Source organism: Kogia breviceps, chromosome 5 (assembly GCF_026419965.1).
Source record: "Kogia breviceps isolate mKogBre1 chromosome 5, mKogBre1 haplotype 1, whole genome shotgun sequence".
Taxonomy (NCBI): domain Eukaryota; kingdom Metazoa; phylum Chordata; class Mammalia; order Artiodactyla; family Physeteridae; genus Kogia; species Kogia breviceps.
Window position 1 is genome coordinate 620,675 of NC_081314.1, and position 23,723 is coordinate 644,397.

General features: G+C 41.1%; 1 protein-coding gene across 3 annotated transcripts in view; it reads right to left on the reverse strand.

The window, feature by feature from the left end:
* Window positions 1-23,723, reverse strand: part of MME (membrane metalloendopeptidase) — a 102,212-nt gene that overhangs the window by 51,073 nt on the left and 27,416 nt on the right. For all 3 annotated transcript variants that reach the window (XM_067033527.1, XM_059063636.2, XM_059063638.2), the window contains exons 4-8: window positions 8,343-8,504; window positions 7,309-7,389; window positions 7,127-7,222; window positions 6,893-7,011; window positions 4,877-4,942 (exon numbers count right to left, since the gene is read on the reverse strand). In XM_067033527.1, the coding sequence (XP_066889628.1) occupies window positions 4,877-4,942; window positions 6,893-7,011; window positions 7,127-7,222; window positions 7,309-7,389; window positions 8,343-8,504 (524 nt within the window). The remainder of the gene's footprint in view (window positions 1-4,876; window positions 4,943-6,892; window positions 7,012-7,126; window positions 7,223-7,308; window positions 7,390-8,342; window positions 8,505-23,723) is intronic.

The window sequence follows — 23,723 nt, forward strand, 5'->3', positions numbered from 1 at the left end:
ACCAGCATGGGGACTGCTGGGGTTTTTTGTCAAGTTATTAATGAGAGAGCCTGCAGATTCATATGAGAGAACTTATTATGTAACTTCTAAGGTTTGTTGCATATGTTTGGGAAGGTGCATGTAGTTCTTTTTACAAACTGAGTTCAGCTGATGTAAAAAATTTCTTTTGTCATATCCAGGAAGACCCAAGTTCAAAAGCTCCTTTATGTTTGTGGACTGGGTGAAACCTCCTGACTGTTAGTCACCTGGTGCCCAGAAAGTACAAAATGAGGTCAGCTGTTTCCTTTGCAGGATCTGGCTTATCAAGTCAACCAAGCAGCAGTCACAGCAATCTTTTTAAAAACCAAATCAAATCACATCTAAATTATCCATCGACCCCCACCCCCAGTCATTCACCTTGTATCATATGATCCAGTTTTATTTCTTTTATAACACTATCTCCATTTATCTTATTTCTTTAATTTATTTACTTGTTTCTTTATCATCTATCTCCTCCGATTAGAACATGAGTTCCATGTGCATAAGGACCATTTCTGCCTTGTTTCCTTAGTATCCTTACTGCCTAGAAAAGCATCTGTCACATAGTAGAAGCTCAATAAAAATAAAGTTAAATTGTAAGTATGTTGAGTAAGTTTCCCTCACCTCCTACGTTATCAGGCTTCTAATCGCAGTCCAAGTCCGGAACAGTTTCTCTGAGCTTGTATTTTGGGTAAATGGGCAAACAAAATCCTCTCTAGGTTTACCCTCAGTTCCAATACCTGCTCATCTAAAGGACTGCAAAACTCAGCTTGTGCTCTTTCCAGAGCAGGTACAGCTTAGAGAATTTCCCTGGACTGTGTTTTATTTAGTACACAGGCCCCGGATCAACTCTTTTTTGGCTTCTAACCATCCTGGCCATATTCCAAGTCCTCTATCTTCATCCCTGAAATGTTTCCCTTTTTTTTTTTTTTTTTTTTTTTAAATGAACATCAAATTTTTCTAAGCGCTCTAAATTTCTTCATGACTCTGGCCTCCTCCTCCACCCCTGCCAGGCCCCATAGCATTATTCTATATAGCTTCTAATCTCCAACCCCTTTGTTACCTCCTAGGTCTCTCATTTGCTAGATCAGTGGTTTTCTCACTTTTCTTTTAGCCCTGAAATGCTCTGTTCAAATAATGTTTTGTTAATGTATAAATAAGTAAAGTGAATCTTGAAGAATGTAAACATGAAGGTGTGGCTACACAGAGCACTGTCACTGGCCACACGAAGTGGTCCTTAGGTTCAGAAACCACTACCCTGGCTAATTCTACCTTTTCAGAGAGACACAGAACATAAACATATCTATAATCCAATTATGCTCAAGTATTTTGGGTACCTAACCTGCAGATTCCTTATGAAGGAGGACAGGGCAGCACTCAGCCCAGAAAAGCTAAAGAGGTAGAGAAAGGGAAATTCTGACACCAATTCCAATTCATCCCAAAAGAGTTCAGAGACTCTTCTGGAGGTGGTGATTTTTCAAGAAAATTAAGGTTGTCATTCTTTCAGTGAATCAATAAGCAAGAGCTTTCTCACATGAAGTAGTTGTTTGGTTCCATTTTAAAATTCCATGATTAGGATGATTATTTTTTATGGGCAATATGTATCTTTCATATTGTTTTCCTAGCATAGAAATGTATACTCTTGTATGGGATAGAATTGATTCAAATCTCACTACTCCTGTCCTTTGCGGTAGCAATGTGTCATTAAGTGATCTCTTCAGATAATCAGGATACCTCAGACATAAGGTTCTATCTCTTTAACGAGAGACATCCAGCATGAGTGGCTCCTTGATGAACCCATTTTGAGACCAGTTTCTTCTGCCATCACATTTAGGAAGTTCTATTTATTTCCTGGGAAAGGACACTTTACACAACAAGGTGTCACACAGATAAATCCCAATTTTTAAAATAAATGTATGTATTTGTTCAGTATTTATACAGATGGCTATGTGGCCTTCTGCCTAATATTTGGCCTATAGAACACTGTGTTATTTTTTTTTAACATCTTTTTTTTTTTTTTTTTTAAATTTTTTTTTTTTTTTTTTTTTTTGCAGTATGCGGGCCTCTCACTGCTGTGGCCTCTCCCGTTGCGGAGCACAGGCTCCGGACGCGCAGGCCCAGCGGCCATGGCTCATGGGCTTAGTTGCTCCATGGCATGTGGGATCTTCCCGGACCAGGGCACGAACCCGTGTCTCCTGCATTGGCAGGCGGATTCTCAACCACTGCGCCACCAGGGAAGCCCTTTTTTTAACATCTTTATTGGAGTAGAATTGCGTTACAATGGTGTGTGAGTTTCTGCTGTGTAACAAAGCGAATCAGCTACACGTATACATATATCCCCATATCCCCTTCCTCTTGTGTCTCCCTCCCACCCTCCCTATCCCACCCCTCTAGCTGGTCGCAAAGCACCGAGCTGATCTCCCTGTGCTCTGCGGCCGCTTCCCACTAGGTATCTGTTTTACATTTGGTAGGAACACTGTGTTATTAAATTTACATGATAAACTCCTGGAAAAAGAGTGTTTATGTAGTCTTGTTTTAAGCCACATGAGCCGGCTTAATTCATAATTTTAAATGAGATTTGCTCTCCAGGTTTTTCTGTAGAAATAGCACCATCTAGAAGGAAAGACAGATTGGGAACCAGGAGACAGGATCATGATGAGTGGGGCTATAGTAGCTATTTCTCCTCATCTGCTCATAACAGAACCCTCTATTCTCTTTCCTCTTGGTGGAACTCTCCATCAAGGGGTCTCCCTTCCTGAGCTGTGGAGATGGGTTGGCAGTACCAACTACCTAATCAGAGAGCCCAGTTCCCTGGACACAGGGATTGGTCAAGGGAAGGGCAGGTGGCTCATGCAGGAACAACCAGAGCCCTTTCCTCAGACACTGATAGGAATCAGAGAGACAGAATTTCTCTTTTCTGGATTGTAAGGCTGCCAGGGATCATCTCTGATGCTACAATGGAGAAAGCCTGCTAGAGAAGGACTCCAACACAGAAGAAAGTAGCCCCTTGAGAACAGGAAAAGAGAGAAGATGGTTCAGGTGAACCCCTGGAACCCACATGCCTGATTCATCCCTAGAGCTTTACATTTAGGTGTGACAGACAGAAAACTTTTTTTTTTTTTTTTACAGAATTGAAGTTAGAGTAGGTTTCCATTGCTTACAATTAATGTTCCTGACACATGGATCTTCTAATCCATGACTTAAGCAAATCATTTTACTTATTTGGGTCTCTGTTTTCTCATTTGTAAAATGAGGGGTTGAACTAAATTTTCTAATGTCCCATTTAGCTCTTAAAGTCTGTGCATAAGTAACCTTAATTAGTAAGAAAACATGCCATTCTGCCATGTAAAAAATATAAGAATATATATCTTGGAGTTTCTATTGCCTTAAGGCCTGTTCTCTCTTTAGGAAGGAAAGTACAGAAAACAAAAAGGAATTGACGTATTTAAGTTTAAAACAATAACCAGAGGAATACAATATGCATTTCTCAAAATATAATCTAATCTAAAATGTAAAAAAAAAAACAAAACAGCCACAGGTTAAACAAAATGCTTCCATATGACCCAAGCCTATGAAAGACAGCTCTAGATTATGACCTTTTCTTGATTATGAGATAGTGTTGAATATAAAATGCACAAATACACCATCATCTTAACAACATGATCCTTTCCAAAAGAAAAATAACAAAAAAGAAACTTTACCACATTAAATGTATATACTAACTGTTGGGTATACTCTGATATCAGGAATGTTAAAATACAAAAAATATATATATCTTTTTAGGATTGGACAAATTTGATATGATTTTAGGACAAAATCCTAAAATTGAAAAACATTCTAGTTGATGACAATGAAAATGTAGTATAATGAGCCAAAATTCTTCAGTCACCCTCAACTCTGCAATAGGAAGCAGCTAGACAGCTCATAAAGCCAATAGTTGCAACCCTCACAATACCTGTAATGAACTCAAATATCCCATACCCACTTGATTCTCTGTGCTATTAACTATGGACTTTTACAATATATCTTTTTCTTCATTTCAATGTTGTGTAGCCACTCAAAAAGACACTTTAAAATGAATTTATTCCATGCGATTTTGACTTTAATAATGAGGCCAAATGCACACTCAGTATAAACATATAAAGCTAATAATTTTAATTGAGAAGTAATTTCAGCCACACCACCATTGTGACCCATTAGAATAACCAAAGGTAAACTTAACTTACTTCTGAGCTACAAAATAATGAGGAAAACATTTATGGAACCAACACCTTCCCCAAATACCTAATAATATATTACACTGCTAAGTTTATCATCTATGGTTCCTTCATATCAAGAAGCAAAAGCACATCAACACCAGCTTGAGGGAGGCAAGGCTGTGAGGCAAAGCGAAGCAGTTCTGTGGGGGTGTGATGAACGTTAGAATCAGAAGGTGACTGCAAAGGTCTGTCTGAACCCAATGGCCCTATCTGGGTAGTCCTCTGAAAGTCAAATCAGAAGACTCTAGAAGAGTGCTGCAGAGTGTGATGTGTCTGATACTGGACCATTCCCTGGTCTTCATTGGCACTGACCTAGACCATGATTAATCTGTTCATTTTTTAAATGATCAAACTTACAGAGAAAATAAAACATTTAAAATTGACTTTTCAAAATGGGTCACGTGACTTAAGTACTAAGATCAAGACGTGAACAAGGAATTTCAAGTTTCTTTGTTTCTTAGCTTAGAATATTCATTCAGTCAAAGGAAGCTCACTATTATGTGTGATTTTCAGTATCTGCCTGAGTGAAGGACATAGAGGGTTAAGTTTAAAGTCTGTAGTTTCATTTTATTTTGTTGGATTTTTGTTTTTGTTTTTACCTCTTTATATATTCCAGTGCATTCATAGTAGTCTCTGGAAGGCAGGCCAAGTCGAGGCTGGTCAATCTATACAAAAATATGCGAAGAAGAAAATACAGTATTCAGTTGATATAGAACAGTTGGACAAATTACAAGCACACCTATCTAAGTATGAGCAAGATCCTAGTGTTCTTCTAGGAAATATAAAATCGATAGCTAGTGGGAAGCAGCCACACAGCACAGGGAGATCAGCTCGGTGCTCTGTGACCACCTAGAGGGGTGGGATAGGGAGGGTGGGAGGGAGACGCAAGAGGGAGGAGATATGGGGATATATGTATATGTAGAGCTTGTTTACTTTGTTATAAAGCAGAAACTAACACACCATTGTAAAGCAGTTATACTCCAATAAATATGTTAAAAAAAAAAAAGATCCTAGTGTTTTTGTTCTTTATAAGGGTAACAAGCAGACACTGAGTGAATACATAGCTAGGAAATGGTTTCCACACTACTGTGAGTTAAACTGATGTGTAGCTAGATAATCTGGAAGTCTGTGCTGCAGATATTTGAGAAAAACCAAAGAAATCTTGAACAAAAAAAAACACACGGGGAAGGATTTTTAATGCATAATAAAGGGGGAGGTGAACAAATACATGTTAGAATCTAGGACTAGGGAGCATTATATTTTTACAGGACATTTTGGTTTCCTGAGATTCTAACATGCTCTCCTGAGGGACATTCTCTTCTACCCCCACCCTTAATTGGGACAGAAAAAAAAAAAAAAGGTGGCAAACCTCTAAGGTAACTCAAGAAATTCTAAGCTAGCAGAAATCTTGATTTTTCTGAGATCCTCTACCCTAAGGGGACAGAGGAGATTCCTCCTCAGTTCTCTCCAAAGCTGTCCTGCCTCAGGACGTGCGGAGACCCAGCAGCCAGCTGAGTGTGTGAAAGAGGTAACTCATCTCGGTTCTAGTGTGTCCAGTCCACCTTGGAGACCCAGCAAAACCTTCTGGACATACTTGCGACTTTGTGAGAGTCCCTCTTAGGCGCCTCGTGGTAAGACGGATAAGGTAAACTTAGAGCAGTTATGGGTGAGGGTGAGAATCCTAGCAGCTGTAAAGAGCCAGGCCAATACAAAAGAAACAGAACCCAGAGGACTGGTAAGGAAAGAGCCAGAAGGCATCCCCATGGGAAGAGCCCTGCTCCTTCTCCAACCTCCTGACCCTCCTTAGGAAACCGCCTCATGGCGATCACGCAGGATACTGGCATTTGAGAGCCAAAGGAGAGAACGCAGGAAGAGAGAAAGGGGTCCACTGTAGGCAAGAGTTGGGTTCAATCTCTTTCATGATTTTAATAAAAATGAGTATAAAGATTTATGCAGCAGTGACATAATTATGCTTCTGTGACCTGCAACTTTTGGGTAGTTTCTTTTACAGGAGACTAAATAAAAGTCCCTAAATGTTTCACTCTATTCCAAACATACTCGTTAAGTAAATCTCGTCCTAGGTAAACCTAAATGAATGCCTTACACTTTAAAAATATCAAATAAAGCCATTTAAAAAGAATGGGATTCTGCTTACCTTAATTGAGAAAAAAGTACAGACATTCTTTAGCAAGAACCAAAATTGTGTTAAAAATCCCATTTCTATGATCGTTTTGGAATCAATTAGGAATTTCTGATTTCTGGCCTGTATCACTTATGTAAACCAGACCATGCTCCTTTCATGAACATACAGAGAAATCAGGTGCTTTTTCTAAACAGGAGAGACCTGAAGTCTTTCCTTTCTTATCATCTGTTTTTATAAAGGGAGAGGTATCTAAAACAAAGGTAGCAGGAAGGAGAGTTGAATGTCTAAAACACAGCATCAAGAAAACACTTTCAAAGTTGGGAATCCAGGCACCTGTCCTTGAACTTATTACCACCTTGCCCATGCAATTCAAATGAGAATATGCATTATTTCTAAATATCAATAACAACAACGTGTGTAAAAGTTTTACCGCAATTTAAAGTAACTTTGGCTGTTGGCCACACAAACTTACATGAATTACATGGTTCACAGAGTTTTTATCATCAGTGCCAACAAAAAAATTAATAATGACTTTTTTCCCATATCTAGAATTCAGCTGTGCAATAGATTTCTCAGCTGTCCAAGAAGAACCTAAAGCAATGAAAGGTGAAGTATATCATTAGATGCTTTAGTGCATTAATATGATACTATAATAACAGATTTCATATGGAGACAATTTTTTTTTAAAGAAGGAAAATTGCCTTACCATATGTTTGCTCCCAGTTTTCTGTCGCCACTGGCCAATCATATATATCTGGTAACAGTCTGATTAGAGGATTTCCACCTCTGCTATCAATAGCAGCTTTTGAAAATAATGAATATAAATATATTATGAAGACTATGCATATTTTGGCATACTCCTAATAAAATAAAATACAGAGCACTTACATTCATTTATACAAGATCTATACAATGTTTTTGCTTTCTGCACTGCTACTATATCTTCAGTTTTGGGTTCCTGAAGGACATCTGAAATAGGGTATTGATAAAACACATCAGTATAATTGATTATTTGCAGCTGCAATGAACATTTTCAATGCAGGTTTGGTAAAACAAACTTCTGTACATATGTTCACACATCTCCCATTCCAAAACCTTATAGGAAAAACCAAACCCCTTACACCAGATCATTATTCCTGGTGCGGAACTGGGAGTTAGTTTCATTACCCAGCTTAGATGAAAGTCTTTTTGACTAGCTTAGCTTTGTGTGTGTGTGTGTGTGTGTGAACAGTGATGTGTACTGCTCTACCGTAGAGAAGTTACTTTTTTTGAAATTGAGATTAAAAAGAAAACAAATACTACAGAGGAATTTGGAATTTAATGTGATAGTCTTGACGGTTGGAAAATAATTATCTTTGTGTGATTGTACTGTTCATGCTCCAGATGAAATGAATGTTCTGTTCTTCTTGTTTGGATATTAGAAAATAGCAAAATTTTTTTTTTCGCAAAGTAACTTCTAAAAGAGGAGAATGGAGGATAGCAAAGGACTAGACACTGCTTTCTCAGCTTCCCAGGGAGAGTGTCTTAACTGGGTTAGAGCAGATATACCTACTCTGGGAAGGCAAATCTCAGTAACATCTCACAGTGACCTCAACACAGGGCCAGGGTAGAAGGGACATGCAGGTGGTGTTTACTGGCAATAATTTAACTTCTTCTGTAAAATGGCATAAAGATGCCATCTCCAGGGATAATAGAGCTTTATCGTGTGTACCTACAAATGAAAGCAGGAATGCTAAGAGATGCCAACATATCCATTTCAGCGTCTACCACCCTCAGAGTGACTCAGCGACGGTCCACCAAACTTGGAGGGATTATCGACTTTAGTCTTCTGCGATACTCCCTGTAATCGCTAAGAGCTGTATCTTAAGAAATGGATATATTAAGAGAGAAATCTTTGATGCATAGACACAAACTCCACTAACCTTTCAAAATGACTTCTAATTCATCCCTTAGAATGTCAAAGTTACTGTAACGGGAGCTGGTCTCAGGAATGACATTGCGTTTCAACCAGCCTCCGCAGGCGTATTTGAAAAAGTCTGTACAAGGCTCAGCAGTGGCATCCATGTTCTGGATCAGTCGAGCGGCTGAAAGACCAGAGAAAGGATGAGATAAAATGAAGGGTGTATTTTTGTAAGTTTGGAAGGGGAAAAAATAGACACATTGCTTCTTTATGACCTAGTCAACCAGACTGATGCTCGTCTTTTTACTTGCGTAACTGTGCATTCAGGTAGAATGACGAGTGTTAGCTGCGTACAGTCCTCCTTCCTTTACTGTAGTTGGTTGGTTTTATTCTTGAGAGGTCTGGGCCCTCCTATCCTATATCTCATCCCCTCCTTTAAATAACTAGGTTCTTGCTAGTTCCTATCTCAGACGAAAAAATGAATGCAGGTCTGCCTTAGCCGTCCTGGGCCTGGAGTCACTCTTCACTCTGATAACTTTGGCTGTTGACTCCGCTCTTCAAGGTGTTGTGACCTTTGAATGTCCAGGAGGCTGGCTCCAAGGCATGTGGGATTGTTAATGGATTTTATCGTTTTACAAAATTTTTGCAGTTCATATTTGATATCCGCTCTACATTTGTCTATGTAGAGTCTGTCATTATAAGATTAGCTGTAAGCTTGTTAGTTTTTCTTAGGTCCACTATTTTATCTTTGAGATTTATGATGAAAGTGCAAATCAACCAACACTGAGTATTTACAGTGCGCAAAACACTGACTGTGGTGGGTGTGGCAATTGATAGAAAGAGGTATACAGTTTTCATAAAGTATTACCACTGAAGAGCCGAATATTACGTAAGTACAGGAGGCTCAATGCCCACAATTTCTATACGTGGAATAGTGAGGAAACCCTTCCACTGCCCTCCCCACGTTCTTTCTCATACAAGTTGAACTGTTTCGCAAGGAAAACTAAAGAGCAATTGAGAATTCATCTGCGTCAAGAGAGTATAAATCCTCAAGTGCGCTTCTGAAAAATAACTTCACTTTCTGAATAAATAAGTTAATTAAACACTTTTAAGAATTGCTGAGCTCTGTGGATTTTTTCAACTTGGAATGGTAAATCTGTCTTGCAGCTGAGCCTCAAGCCCCGGCTTCTAACCCCTTCTGGACACGTTTGCCTAGCTGTCATCTCAGGTTCCATCTCTTTAAGACTAAACTCTCTGGGCTGCCTCCAAACCAGTCCTCTCTGGACGTTTATACTTTGGTCTACAGCACAATCGTTACCACAGCCTTCCATGTTTCAAATCTCGAGTAAACTTCTGTATTTCTTGCTCTCCCTTGGGCTTATCAGTAACTCTTTTGCCTGTTTTCTATACTCTTTAGAGGATCAGTGTTAACCTACTTTACATCTTCATCCCTTTTGACCGGAAGTCACCTAACTACTCCTCTTGCTACTATTATCTCCCTACTTTTATACATATGTCGCGTATCTTTCGCAGATTAAACTTCACCAGATACCCTTTCGCTCTGGCCACTCCCTTGCTCAAAAATGTCAGTGACTTGACGCTGCCCAGGTTAAATGACAAACTCTTTAATTTGGCTAATCAAAAGTCTCTACCTTCTCTTTTGTTTCCTCTCTGAGTTTTCATACAAACTCTGCTCCAGCCAGAGGGGCTAACTCCACCTGCCACAAACACTCCTGTGCTTCTCTACCTCATGCCTTTGTTTCTGCCCCCCTCACCCCACCCTTTTAACTCCTCCTCCCATTCTTTCCAAATTCTACCCACTATTCAAGGTTCATCTTATGTCCCATCTCTTCCTGAAGCTCCCATGACTCCAAACTTTAGGGAAAATTTCTTTCTCTGAACTCCTGAGAGCTCACTGCCTCACTCAGTCTTAACAGAGGCTTTAGATGAGGCTCCTTTGAATTTCTCAGGTGAATACCTACTGTGTCTTCTTAACCATTCTGTTGATGAACTTAACCTCTTTGTAATCCCATCAGCTAGCACTTCAGTAGAAGTCATGCAGTTAAGTCTATGTGTGATGACATTACTGAATCCTCAGTGAGTCCTCTTCTTCTCCTACACGTCCCCCTCCCCAGCTCCTGCAGGTCAGACCAGTTCTCATTTCACAGCCTCCAGAGTCCATCCCATCCTTCCAGGTCCCAGTTTCTATTCTTTCTCGGGCCCTCCTCTCTCAGCCTCTATTCATGCCCTTTCAACCAAACTATGGCCCCAGGTCTCTCCACACCCCATTCAGCCTGTGTGTCAGTCAGATTCACATTGTCCTGTCATTTCAGCGCGCCATTTTCCACTCCAAAGTTTTCAGTATAATCCTCTTGCATTCATCATAAAATCCAGAGTCACAGCACATTCTAATCCTAATATACCTGGTGAAGCTTCTTTCACTACTTTCTAACATGAGCCATCTGCCCCAATTTAATGAATGTATTCATTTTCTGCTATGAAACACCTCACAGTTCTCTGCTTCTGTAAGTTTGACCATAAATCAGGCATATTCAAGGCCCAGTTCAAATTCTCCTTCTTCACGAAGGACTGTCCTTACAAAGTCCATATTGGCTGACATCATATTCATTTTTTTGTTGGAAAATCCATTGTCTCTTCACCTGGACTGTGGTTTCCACACAGGAGGAGAAACATTTTCCCGTTTTCTCTCAAGGCTTAACGCTGTGCTCAGTAAAAGATTGTCAGTAAAATTTCTAACTTGAAACCTCAAGTAAAGATTAAGAAACTGACCTTCAAAAGGTAGAGAGAAAATGCAAATCCCTTGCACTTTGAAGTAAATGAAGATTTGATGACAGGGGAAGTAAAAATAAAGACCCTAAAGAACAGAAGATTATCGTGTAAAGTGAAAAACCGGAAAATTGGAGCCTGAAAGAACTGCTACTTAAAGACATTCTAAGCACACATTTTTAGCAATTTTATATAACTCTTGTCTTTTAACATACTTTAAAAAATGTAAGCTGGGGCTTCCCTGGTGGCGCAGTGGTTGAGAGTCCGCCTGACGACGCGGGGGACGCGGGTTCGTGCCCCGGTCCGGGAGGATCCCACGTGCCGCGGAGCGGCTGGGCCCGTGAGCCGTGGCCGCTGAGCCTGCGCGTCCGGAGCCTGTGCTCCGCGACGGGAGAGGCCACAGCAGTGAGAGGCCCGCGCACCGTAAAAAAAAAAAAAAAAAAAAAGTAAGCTGAATGTTGTAAAGGCAACTGCCATTTTGGGAGCACTTCTATTTTCTTGCCTTCTCTGAGCAAATGGGTGGTTTATGTCCTAACACCACAAAGAGCCAAAAACCCCTATTTGGGAGAGCAGCGAACAAGTAAGGAGCAAGTAGAATGAACAGGGAGAGTAGTGAACAAGTCTCACTGCCTCTCTGGAAGTACCGCCTGCCTTGCCTGAAAAGGACCAGCAGGGGCTGCAGTTCCATGCTCATGAGTGCAAACCCACTGCCACGTTCTTGCAGCCCTACTTCCCACACCTCCCATAACGGAGAAAGATGATCCTTTCCCTCTTAGGCCGAATTGCTCACTGGATACCCAGTTACACTACTTGCATGTGGGCAGCAAACCAAAGCAGCAGCATTCCAGCAATTCGTGAGGGATGTGAAGACCAGAGAGGGCGAGGCAACTCTGCCCACCCCTTCTGTGCCACTTTGAAAACTGGCCTTTGACCGGAGAGCTCATCCGAGCACAGGCGCCTCCAATCACTTCAAAGAGAGCTCTGCTCTGATCCGTGTTTTGGGGCCTTGGGCCAAGGCAAGTCATGGGCTAGCAGTTTTAGGCTGGGGTTTTGATCAGTCTTCCTTTAATCTCTTATCACGGGTTTGATTCTCATTTTGCACCTTATCCTCTGCACCCTCTCTGTGCTAACTTTTCTTTGAAGTCGGCGGTAGACTCATGGGTGGAAGGGCCGTAGGAAACAGACGCACCACTGTGAAACTGGTTATAATTGTTTTTATATTTTGCACTTTGAATTACTCAACCTCTCCACATAGCCACACCTGGGCTCTTCAGATGTTTCCTTATCTGTGGGTTTCTGACATCTGAGTAAACAAATGTGGTTTAAAAACAAATCAAATTATTTCACCTTAGTAAGCAGACATAAAAAAATGATGTAGTAAAGGCCAATGTATTGACGTGGAATGCTGTGGACCAGATGTTTATAAAGTGAAAGAAAGTGTATATTATGATTTTTGAAAGTCTGTATAAAAACAAAGAAAGTCTAAAAGGCCTTTACAGCAGTTATATCTGGTGGAGGGATTATGAGTGTGTTTAGTTTTGTTTTATTTGCTTATCTTTATTTTCCAATTTGTATTAGATGAACATGTGTTGCTTTTGCAATAAGAAAAAAGTTTATTTTTAATTTAAGAAGAGTCACATAAAGACAAGAAAAGTAATCTATGAATAATGAGCTTACTTCTTATGAATGACAATTCTGAATGTTCTATGCTGACAATAAATGGCACACCATTTTTTCCCCAACTAATCTTCTTGTAACATTTCCCCAACTTACTTGATCACAGGAATTTAAAAACAAGCTCAACTACCATCTGGGATGTTATTAATTACTGTATTCATTACCAGGGTCTATTGTGAGGGTACGGATTAGGAGATGCTGTATAAGCTGAGAAAATGTTTGGAGTGCTTAAGTCAGGCAGACTTGTTTTGAACCCCTGAGCTTCCCCACTTTTTTGTCGTACAAGAATGAGTAGTTTCCCCAAGACCAAGCAGCCAGTAAACGATGGAGACCCGGGACCTGCACTTAGGTGTGTGCGGCCCCAAGCTCACCCTCTCCCCTCCAGCCTTTGGCTACATCAGGTGGGAGTGTGTGAGAAGCGCTGAGCGTGCTCCATCGCCTTCTCCTCCGCCGCTCCTTCCCAGCTGCCTTTATGCTTGCCATGACCCCTTCTTTACTTTGTCTGCTCCCTGCCTATCTGTCCCCACAGCGTCCCCCACTCCTCAGTGTCAGCCTTATCACCAGCATCTAGGGCTGAGTCCAAGGAAGGAGAAAGCATCAGAATTTGGAGTCCGTAGTGGCCGTGAAGAAAGGTTAAGACACAGATGAATTCTTCACAGTGGGGCAAACAGACGGGAAAGTGGCACGGAGGCCTTTCGTACTCAAAGGCACACCCCAAGGTGCATCTTCCTGAGGTGGACATGTAGCAGGGCTCTTGCCTAACCTTCCACGGGACAGCACAGGACGGATGATGGAGGGTGAAAATTCTCAGTGATATCTTGTACAGCAGTAATCTTCAACCCTGGCTAACCACGTGAATCACCTTAGAAGCCGTTAGACATACAGATGCCAAGGACGGATCCCTGAGCAATTAAATCAGAATCTTTGAGGTGGTCCAGGCATTTTTTAAGGCTTCCTGGGTGATTCTAATGTCCATCCAGGGGAGAACTGTCAGATTAGACAATAGAGAGACATGGGAAATGAAGGAAGTAAGGACGGTCCCATATGTAGATGAATCAGGTCTATTTCTACTTGCCTTTCCAGTCTGTAAGTACAAATGGGCCCATGTCATGACAACCCATATTTCTAAGTACAGTTGTTCCTTCTGAGTCCCTGGCACAGGATGGCAGGGAGCCACACATGTGTCTCCTGTACAAGCCCACTCTCCTCAGGTCTCCACTCTCTATACTGGCTTTACCTCCACGACCTCCTGCCCTCCAGACCCCATCCATAACCTCTGGGGTTGGAGCCGTGTGAAACAGGGAGAATGCGTCTCTTCCATCATCATTGTCCTAGAGGAGTTCCAAGGAGGGCTCATGGTGCCTCCAGGTGAAGAGCTCTCTTAGAGTTTATCTCCATGCCTCCCTCTCCCAAGAACCACAAGGACCCATGGGCCTCGTTTGAGGGAAGACTGCAACAGCAAAAGCTGAACTACATTCAGAATCACTTCTCTGATGGGAAACGCTTTATTCAAGGGACATTTTTGTTGAGCTTGACTTTTGATTCCTCTGAGATGAGCTCTCTCTATCTTAGGAGGCTCCTGGCCCTCTCAGGCAACAGACCAGAGACACAACCACTCTACTCATTGCCAGACGTGATTAGACATGGCAGAATTCCAGATACACTGGAAACCTGCTACATGTCTACCTCAAGAAGGGGCAGTCCTTGGTCTGCCTTTGAATGCCAATGACCTCCAGTGTCACATGATCCCCCTTTCTTATCTATATGCCATGCTTTCCAACAGCATCAACAGCTTGCCAACTGAAAACAGAATTTTAGGCACTATACACAAGAAATATTTCTATGTTTATACATGTACATTCCATAGAGGCTACTTTTCTGGTCCTGTGTGTGTGAATGTTCGTGTGTGTGTGTGTGTGTGTGTGTTTTAGAAGATGTTGGGGTTAGGAGTTTATTAATTAATTTATTTATTTTTGCTGTGTTGGGTCTTCGTTTCCGTGCGAGGGCTTTCTCTAGTTGCGGCGAGCGGGGGCCAATCTTCATCACGGTACGCGGGCCTCTCACTGTCGCAGCCCCTCTTGTTGTGGAGCACAGGCTCCAGACACGCAGGCTCAGTAATGGTGGCTCACGGGCCCAGTTGCTCTGCGGCATGTGTGATCCTCCCAGACCAGGGCTCAAACCCCTGTCCCCTGCATTAGCAGGCAGATTCTCAACCACTGCGCCACCAGGGAAGCCCCATGTGTGTTGTAAAGAGATTTCTGCATGTGTCAAGTAATCCTGGGGAAACTCTCGTAAAATAATGAAAATCTCAAATAAATATGATTGCCACAAGCAGCAAATGAATAAACTGGATAGCATGAAGCTCTCTGCTGGCACTTAATTGTGGGTTTAATTTTATTTAACGTGGATCCCTACTTAGTAGATCACTGATGCTTTCCCGTGCGAATGAATTAACAGGAATTATGAATTGGGCTGATTCTCATTATTTGATGGGGTTTTGTTCTAAAGTCAACACTAATATTGAATTAGCATTGACCTTTGGAAAACAGTGTTAGGTTCCTACGAGCCTCTGATCACACAGTATTTTCACCAACTGATCAATACATAATCTTGTTTTATGTGTGTTTCTGTTTAATTTCTGATTTAATATAGATCATTGATTCATTAACGTTGAAGTCACAGCCAATAGCACTACAACTCATACCCGAATGAAGCTTATTCAACACATATCTTTTCTCTGTAAGGCACATCACAGCCTTCTTGCACTTAGGAACACTAGACAGCACTTCAGCACTAGGCTTGGGGGTCATTTTGAACAGTTAAATCACTAACAAAAAGCACAGAGTATGTGAAAAACGTGGCACTAAATAGACTGAGAGAAGGACCCTTGTTTACAATCTCCTTGTTGGACCTCAGCTGGGTACGTGTGTGCAGAGTGATGGAAATCTTTCCTCGGTCTGTGTGTGTCTGTAAATGACCTCGAAAGCACCGTGAGTAATGATCTGGGTGTAACAAATAAATTTTAGCCAGTAGGTGAATTAGCAAATAGGAAATGTGTAAATGATTAGGATTGACTACACTTTCGTCCATTTTTTCTTTGAGGCTTTTAAAAAATATCCAGAAATATGTGCACAACAAGCAACGATATTAAGTGGGAATGGTTTCAAATCACTTCTTTCTCAATTACTATTGTATTTTTAAAAAAAATCCTGGGGCTTCCCAGGTGGTGCAGTGGTTGAGAGTCCGCCTGCCGATGCAGGGGACGCGGGTTCGTGCCCCGGTCCGGGAAGATCCCACGTGCCGCGGAGCGGCTGGGCCCGTGAGCCGTGGCCATTGAGCCTGCGCGTCCGGAGCCTGTGCTCCGCAACGGGAGAGGCCGCAGCAGTGAGAGGCCCGCGTGCCGCAAAAAAAAAAAAAAAAAAATCCTGGCCACTATATATTTTGGTGTTGAACATTTTAAATAGGCTAGGCATCTATTTATAACATATATGCCACATATCTGGCTTGGTGGCAAAATTTCTTCACTGATTGTTCTCACCCTGCATATGTAAGGTGTAAGGAAGCCTTTACGAGCAAAACTGTTTTCAGCTTGTTCTCTCCCAATCGGCCTACGCCCTTGGTTTTTTGCTCCCCAAACATTTTCACACAACGTTTTCATTTTGGTATCTTAAAAATCACTGTTATCATCAGCCTGGCTTATGACTGCTATGGAAGTGTCCAGAAGAGGTCAGAGAAATGCTGGGGCACCCAGGAGCAAATGCTCCTGTGAAGGCCTTAGGACATTCACTTCTGACCCAAACTCCTATCTTAAATGTTTGATTTATTAATAGATACCAAGCTTGATATTACTTACTAGACATTTTTTGACAATTTAAAAATCTCCTTTGACAACATTCAGAAAGTATTGCTGACCTCACTCCCCTGCTGCCACCCTTCTCCCATCACCCCCTGACCAAAAGTAAGGCAGAGTCAGAACGTTTTGAAAGAACACAAGGAAACTGCAATGTAATCACAATCGGTCACAAAGGACTCCATTCAGAAGGCAGCAATGTGGAAACTAGAATCTGGGGGACCCTTGCTGAAGAGAAAATGACTGAAAATTAGCAAGCACACCAACTAATACTAATAAAACCGAACAGTTTTCTTTACAAACATTCTGGATTCTTGCAAAATCCAACCCTCCCTTTGAAACGAAACCCGTGTTTCAGATTGCTTTTGTGATGCCTTGGTTGAAGAAAGGCTGAAGGTGATCAGGGCTGCTAGTTACTCATTTAGCCAAACACTCCCCGTCAGCCACTGGGTAAGTTCCAGCTACGCCAAGGTCAAGCCTTGCACTAGTCCAATTGGTCAGCACCAAGAAAAGTCATCTCTATATAACCCTTCAGAAATTATCTGTGTATTTACACAAGTAGATTTGAGGGAGGTTCCAAGATAGTGAATTTTTTCTGTAGAGCTGCAATTCTCAGGAAAGGAGACCTATTTTTTGTGTTTCAGCTTGAGGAGTAGTTTATAATTGTATTTCATGTACACATGTGACCAATTTACCTCGAATGCATAGGCACAAACGCACACTCACACCCACATACACACAGGCACAAGCTATACGTAGTTAACCTGGAATCCAGTTGCTATCAGATTTACAGATAAACTCACTGTCAGATTTATAGGCAAAATGTAAACTATAGGATTTTCATTAGGGTTCAGCCAAAGATGCTTATGTCATAATAATAACAAGTCAATGTTCGACCTACCAAGTGCTTACTTCATGCGAATCAATTTTCTAAATTCCTTGACATTGTTTCTCATTTAACTGTATACGGTAACAATATTTTTGTCCCCACTTTCTAGCTATAGAAATTGATGGTAAGGAATCTGTACCCAAAGTCATACAGTTGGTAAGTAGCAAGACTGAAGTTTATCCTCAAGCAGTCTGGTGGCCAAAGCCTAGGCTCTTAACTATGATGTTAAACTGCTTCTCTGGTTTTAATTATATTTCTTCCTTATAATATCGTCCCACTGCTCTATAAATAGGACATGTTACCTCTGTTTTAAGGAAACCTAGGCATAGAGTGGTTTCATGCCCAAAGCCACCAATATGACTTTAGATAGAGCCTAGGTCTAATTTTAAACTGATGTTTTTCTACAGTATCATCCTTCTGTAACTCCAAATAGCATTAAAAAAATTTTGGAAGCTCCACAGAGAGAGAGAATCCAAATTAAATGATGAAGCAATCACTGTCTTTCTGATGCCCAATTAAGATTTTATTGCTCCATAACATGAGCATAGCTACATAAACGTTTTCACCTCGTCTGACCCTAGATTTTTAGAACTTGTTCAGATAATTCCAGAAATCTCAAGTCTAATGGACCTACAGTAATAATCCTTAGTTGGATCTCCCCAAATTAGTGAAATTCTTCAGCCTTATCTCATAGCCCATTTAAATGAATGGCTCACAGCCAAGAGAGGACATTCAATAATTTTCCAGTAGGGATTCCTCCAAAATTCACAACCCAAAATATTCTGTTAACAAATGGAAGCCCTGAAATTGTGTTACAGTTAAGTTAAAGTGCCGTAGGTCTAAAAATAAATTTTCTTTTTCAAGTCCAATTTGCATTCTAAATCCAAAAAGAGTCTTTGTTGGCAAAAAGCTATTAGAGATTATATTGCAATTTAAATACAATATATATCACTTAAAATAAGTTATCAAGGCTGTGTGTTGATGATAATGTTAAAGAATAATAAGGTTCCTTTTTTAAGGAAAGATATAGAAGGTTATGAAAAGGCTACACTGTTCCCTAAGTAACTCTCATCAGTTAGATCGCAAGCTTCCTGGACACTGGTGGTTGTTTCTGAAGAGGAAGCAATGAAATTACATACCCATGTTTCTCCCAGTTAAACATTTTGCTATTTTGGATCACGCTGTTGAACAGAAATGATCAGTCCAACTTCAGTAATATGTAATTACTGAGAGTAACTCAAAACATTCTGCCTTTGCATCAGTTTTGGTTAGGGCGTGGTACAAAAAGATCACAGCAAAAGGATTAGCTGGGTCACTGGGGCTGTAGAATGCTAATGCTACCTCAAGCGAGGTCAAAATTGTAAAAAAACAAACAAACAAACAAAACCCCTCTTCTCCAGTGGGCCCTATGAAATTTAGTACGTATTAACAAACTAGGCATTTAGTTGACACAAGGTGGTATTAGGCTCCACACGTTTATATTTTTTTAATGAATACATATCTCTGTTCTATTATAGAAGACCCAGAGGGTTATGCTAAATCATTTGCCTTCTCCAAAAAGATTTTTTTCCTTGTGGACCATGGAAAGACTATGAAACTTTTTATTTCATTTCAACAACTATTTTTGAGTACCCCTACACGTCTGACACTATTGGGGTCTGAATATATGTCATGGTGAATAAACAGATATAATCCCTGCCCTCACAGAATTTGCAGGACTTCCTCTGACACAAGACTGTTTCTTTCATGATGCATATGAACTCCTATAATGTAACTATATCTAGAAATGAAGGGTTGTTATGTTCTGTTCTCATTTCCAATTCCTGAACTTATGTACTATTCAGTTGACAAGTAAAGCTCCTATTTTATGTAACTTAGAGGTAAGGAGTCACTTGCAGTGTGCGTCTATAAATAGGCTTATCATGCGTGTGTGTGAGCTGACCAGGAGTCTGAATGAGCGTACTATGAGTGAAGCAACCTGGGATAGAGGAACCTTTGAGGATGATGGTCAAAAACCAGCAGCACTTAGCCAAATAGAGACATTCAAGGGAAGGAGAGCACAGGGCCTCATTAAAGGAGAGCAGAGATGAGTTACTGAGAAGGAAGAAGCTCTGAGAGAAATGGAATTGGAAAAGAAAGGCCAGACTAGTGGAGATTTTGGTCGCAAGGAGCTGGAAATGCTTACCTGAGTAGGAAATTAGCTGAAAAATCTCCCTGAAACAGGAAAATAGTGGGAAAGAGAAATGCATACAGAAACTGTTGCCTTGTTGACCCAGTTCTAGCTTAGGAGGATAGAATTAACTAGGTAAATTAAACAACCAAGGAAGAGAATAACTGACTTTACTGCTAGCAAAGGAGATAGATCAGACAGAAAAGAGTTTGACAGGGAGATACAGAACTGAGAAATCTGATTTACATATGTGGGACAAAGCCCGAACGAGACCACTTCTTTGCTGCTGTACTTGTGTCTCAGGTGCCCTGACAAAACACCTTGCCTAGACAACAACGGTTTTGTGACCAAGATAAGGAACCTGACAGAATAAATACAAAAAATAAATTAAATATTCATTTATGCAACCCATATTTATGGACAACTTACTATGCGCCACGCACCTTGCTAGCTGCTGGAAACAGACTGATAAGTAAGATAGAAATAGTTATTACAGGGGGCAAAACTAGACATTGCACAACTAACTACAAGCGAGACGTGAGCTATGGGCAGGCATATAGGATGTGCTGGGAGCCAAAGAGTTGGCTAGGCAAAGATGGAAGAGGGAAAGCATTTCATTCCTTCACTCATTCAACAGATATGTGAGTCAGGAACAGAGCTGTGTGGTCCAGGCAGAGAAGGTGAGTGACAGCCTTGATAAAAGAGGCCACCAAAAGAGGACTGGAGTGTAGAGCGGCTCTCTGTGAGTGTGGAAAGATAGTCCAATCTCAGAAGGAAGGAGACAGGATGGAGAAAGAATGAAGAGCTAGATCTCCAGGGCCTCAGCATCCCAGGAGGAACCCTACCTGTCTTTGATTGGTGGAAAGAGACCTGTGGGACTAATAGTTAGGGGCTTGGCCTTTGTCACCCTGTCCAGTTTAGGAAAGAGATCTGATCATGGGAAGAAAGATTTACTCTTGCTGAGCTTGCAGGAAACAGCCAGCCTTGTCCTAGAAGTCCTTATCTCGGGCATCTAATAGAGGCGAGTCCTTTCATCCTCAATCTATCTGCATGGCTGGTCAAAAAGTTCCAAATCATCTCTTCAACACATGCCCTTGCCAAGTCAACTTAGGCTTTCAGGAGCCCTAGCTTGGACAAGATCTCCCCATGAATCTAGACAGAGTTCTCATGGATTGCAGATGTTAAGCTGCCGGACGACCTCTTCTGTAAGGTTCATACATCATGGCATCATTTGTGTGACCGTATGGCTAGGTGAGAGATGGAGCCTTAGACCATCAACCATGAAATAAGTTATCCGCATGAGATGTGCAGTTTCTAAGAAATAACTCAAAGTATATTTCCAGGTAATCCACAGAATATAAAAACAATGATAATTTTGGGTACACCCTTTACCCACAGCAACGATTCTACATCCAACACCTTGCACAATGACTAGTTCATGATAGACACTCCAAAAGAATCCTTCATTCTCAATTAAGTCTTCTGTTAGGAAATTATCACCACCTGTTATTTAAAAGCCATACTTTTCCTTTATCAGATCTTAAAATATTTTGATACTGGTTTCTCTTGCCTGTTACTACACTTGAATAAAAATGGCTTTTATTGTTCATTTAAAGTCTGATAGGCAGTATCTGAAAAAGTTTGAACTTTCAACACTTAATTAGGTTTTCTTATATTTAAATAAAACAAGACAAAGAAAGAGATTCCTCCCTCCTTCAGTTTTTAAAATTAATAGGTGTGGCTGGCTGACGGTTGAGGGAAGAGCCGGATCCTTGGCTTTCCGTGTTGGCATACAGCATTAGTGAGTTGTTTCTTCCTCAGCAAATGAAGAAACATTTTTCTTCCATATAAAATGGGTGTCATGCACATAAAGTGGGCTCAGGTGGAAGTAGTCTGAGCCCATCCAGTGAGACTGAATCCCCTATTTCAGATAGACTACAAGGAATGAGCAACAGAGGAAGTGCCTGGCTAAGAGCGGTGGAGAGAAGCTACACAGGGACAAGGAACAGCAGGCAGCTGTGGCGAGGGAGCTGTACCCAGCAGACGGCGTGCGGTGCCCCAAGAAAGTCCTTCGGGCAAAAGGCAATGAGGTTAAGAACTCGACTAAGCTGGGTTTCGGTCCCAGAAGACAGGGGGGAAAAAGCAGAAACTCAATTTCCATAGCTAGGGAATGAGCCAGAAGTGAGGTCCCAAGGGGCAAGGTAGGAAGCCACTCACTAGAGCTGGGGTCAGACGCAGCTCCCCAGACGTGAGACTGACTGGAGATGGAGCCAGAGTCGCTGGCCTTGCTCTTAGTAAGGGCCTGGGCCTGGAATGGGGCTGGTCCTGCAGCAGGGGCCTTCATGGAGCTCAACCACGTTTGTCAGCGTGGCAAATCTCCCCACTTGTTTTCTTTCATTTTCCTACACAGTTGTTGAAATACATCATGTACAGTTTCATAGCATCTATAGCTGCTAACTTACATTCTCCTTTAAAGATTCATATTTGCACGGATACGAGTTTAAGGGGACTTGCAAGGTTTCACTTGTGCCATTTCTTCTCAAGACATTGTCATTTCCTTGCTACAGAATATTATATACACAGGGCTTTGAGAAATATTCTGTTCAGTGAATGACTTTTCATATATTGCTTTTTTATTTGATTCACTTAAATATAATTCAATTATTTCTCTGAACAAATACAGTTATTAATACTTCGTTTCTTGGCTTCTAAGTTAGTGAAATCATTAATTGCTATATACATGTGTTCAGGGATAATGAATTCATTTTGGCTTCAGACTGGCAGAGGTATCAGAAACATCCTAATTTCACTCGATTAATTTCATTATACCAGAAAAATTAAGCCCCTAGATTTTATAAAAACTTTCTTTTCTGGAAGTATTTTTAAATAACTACTAGATCCTCAAGCACATCTTATTATAAGTCTTTGATGATTTGGGAGTTCTTTAAATAAGAATTTCTTTGAAGTTCAAGAAAGCCTTGATTAACAAAGGGAACTACTTAAAAGATATGGCCTAAGCCATCTTCACCATTTTATAGTTGGCTTGCTTGGTTTTGCTTTAAGCATCAAGCACAAAGAAACAGATGCACTGCTGGCTACTGGTTACCTGCTAATTGATTTCAGTTTGACTTCCTGATCCTTTAGTCTGTGCTGTGGACCAAACCCCTCTTTATTAGTTTCAAGCTAAGGTACCTACTGTCAGACTTCTCTGGATTGAAAAGTTTTTTTAAAAGAACATGTGGTATCTGAAATGTGGTAATTCCATTTGGACATTTTTTTTCCTTTTAATTTTGAAGGAAGATCGTGCCTCTGAAAAATGTTTAAACAAACATTTTGTTTTGAGATGAGAACTCACTGATTCGCTTGGAGTTTTTATCTAGGTTGGTGAAAAAATAAATAAAAATGAATTCGTGAGTAACTCTAATTCCATCCAACGGGGTTCCTGCTCACCACGCCAGACAGGCAGCCCTCCAGTGTCTCCTTTTACCGGCTGCTGTTGATCCACTGGAGTGATACTATCACATATGACAACAAAGAAGTCGAAAACCCTACCCCGTGAGGACTAATTTCTAGATCAGGTGGCACATACTATGATTCTCGAATCTGACTCTTGTCAGCAAACATTTCCCTCCATTCAGAAGGGTGGTATCCCCTACACACCTACCTCTACAGAATGAAAGAAAGGGCTTTCGATTGTATGAGGAAACAGGACTAGAAGAGCGTTTCTAGAGTCATCTTGGGCGAGAAGGCATGATTGATTAAGCCCTGAGCCTCCTCACGGATGCTCCCTTCAGCTCTCTGATTTGAGGGAAACCCTCTCCCCTGAAGCTCTCTCTCCCTCAGCACTCCGCATACTGACAAACAAAACAAGTCTTCTATCACTCTCTGCAGCCCCTGAATCATTCGTCTCCGCTGTGTTTATTCAGGCTTCCGCCAGCTGACCATCCCCGCCCATCTCATCTACTTTACCTCTGTCACCCACTAACTTCCTGGACACTCATCTTTGTGGTGTTTTTTTTTTTTTTGTGAA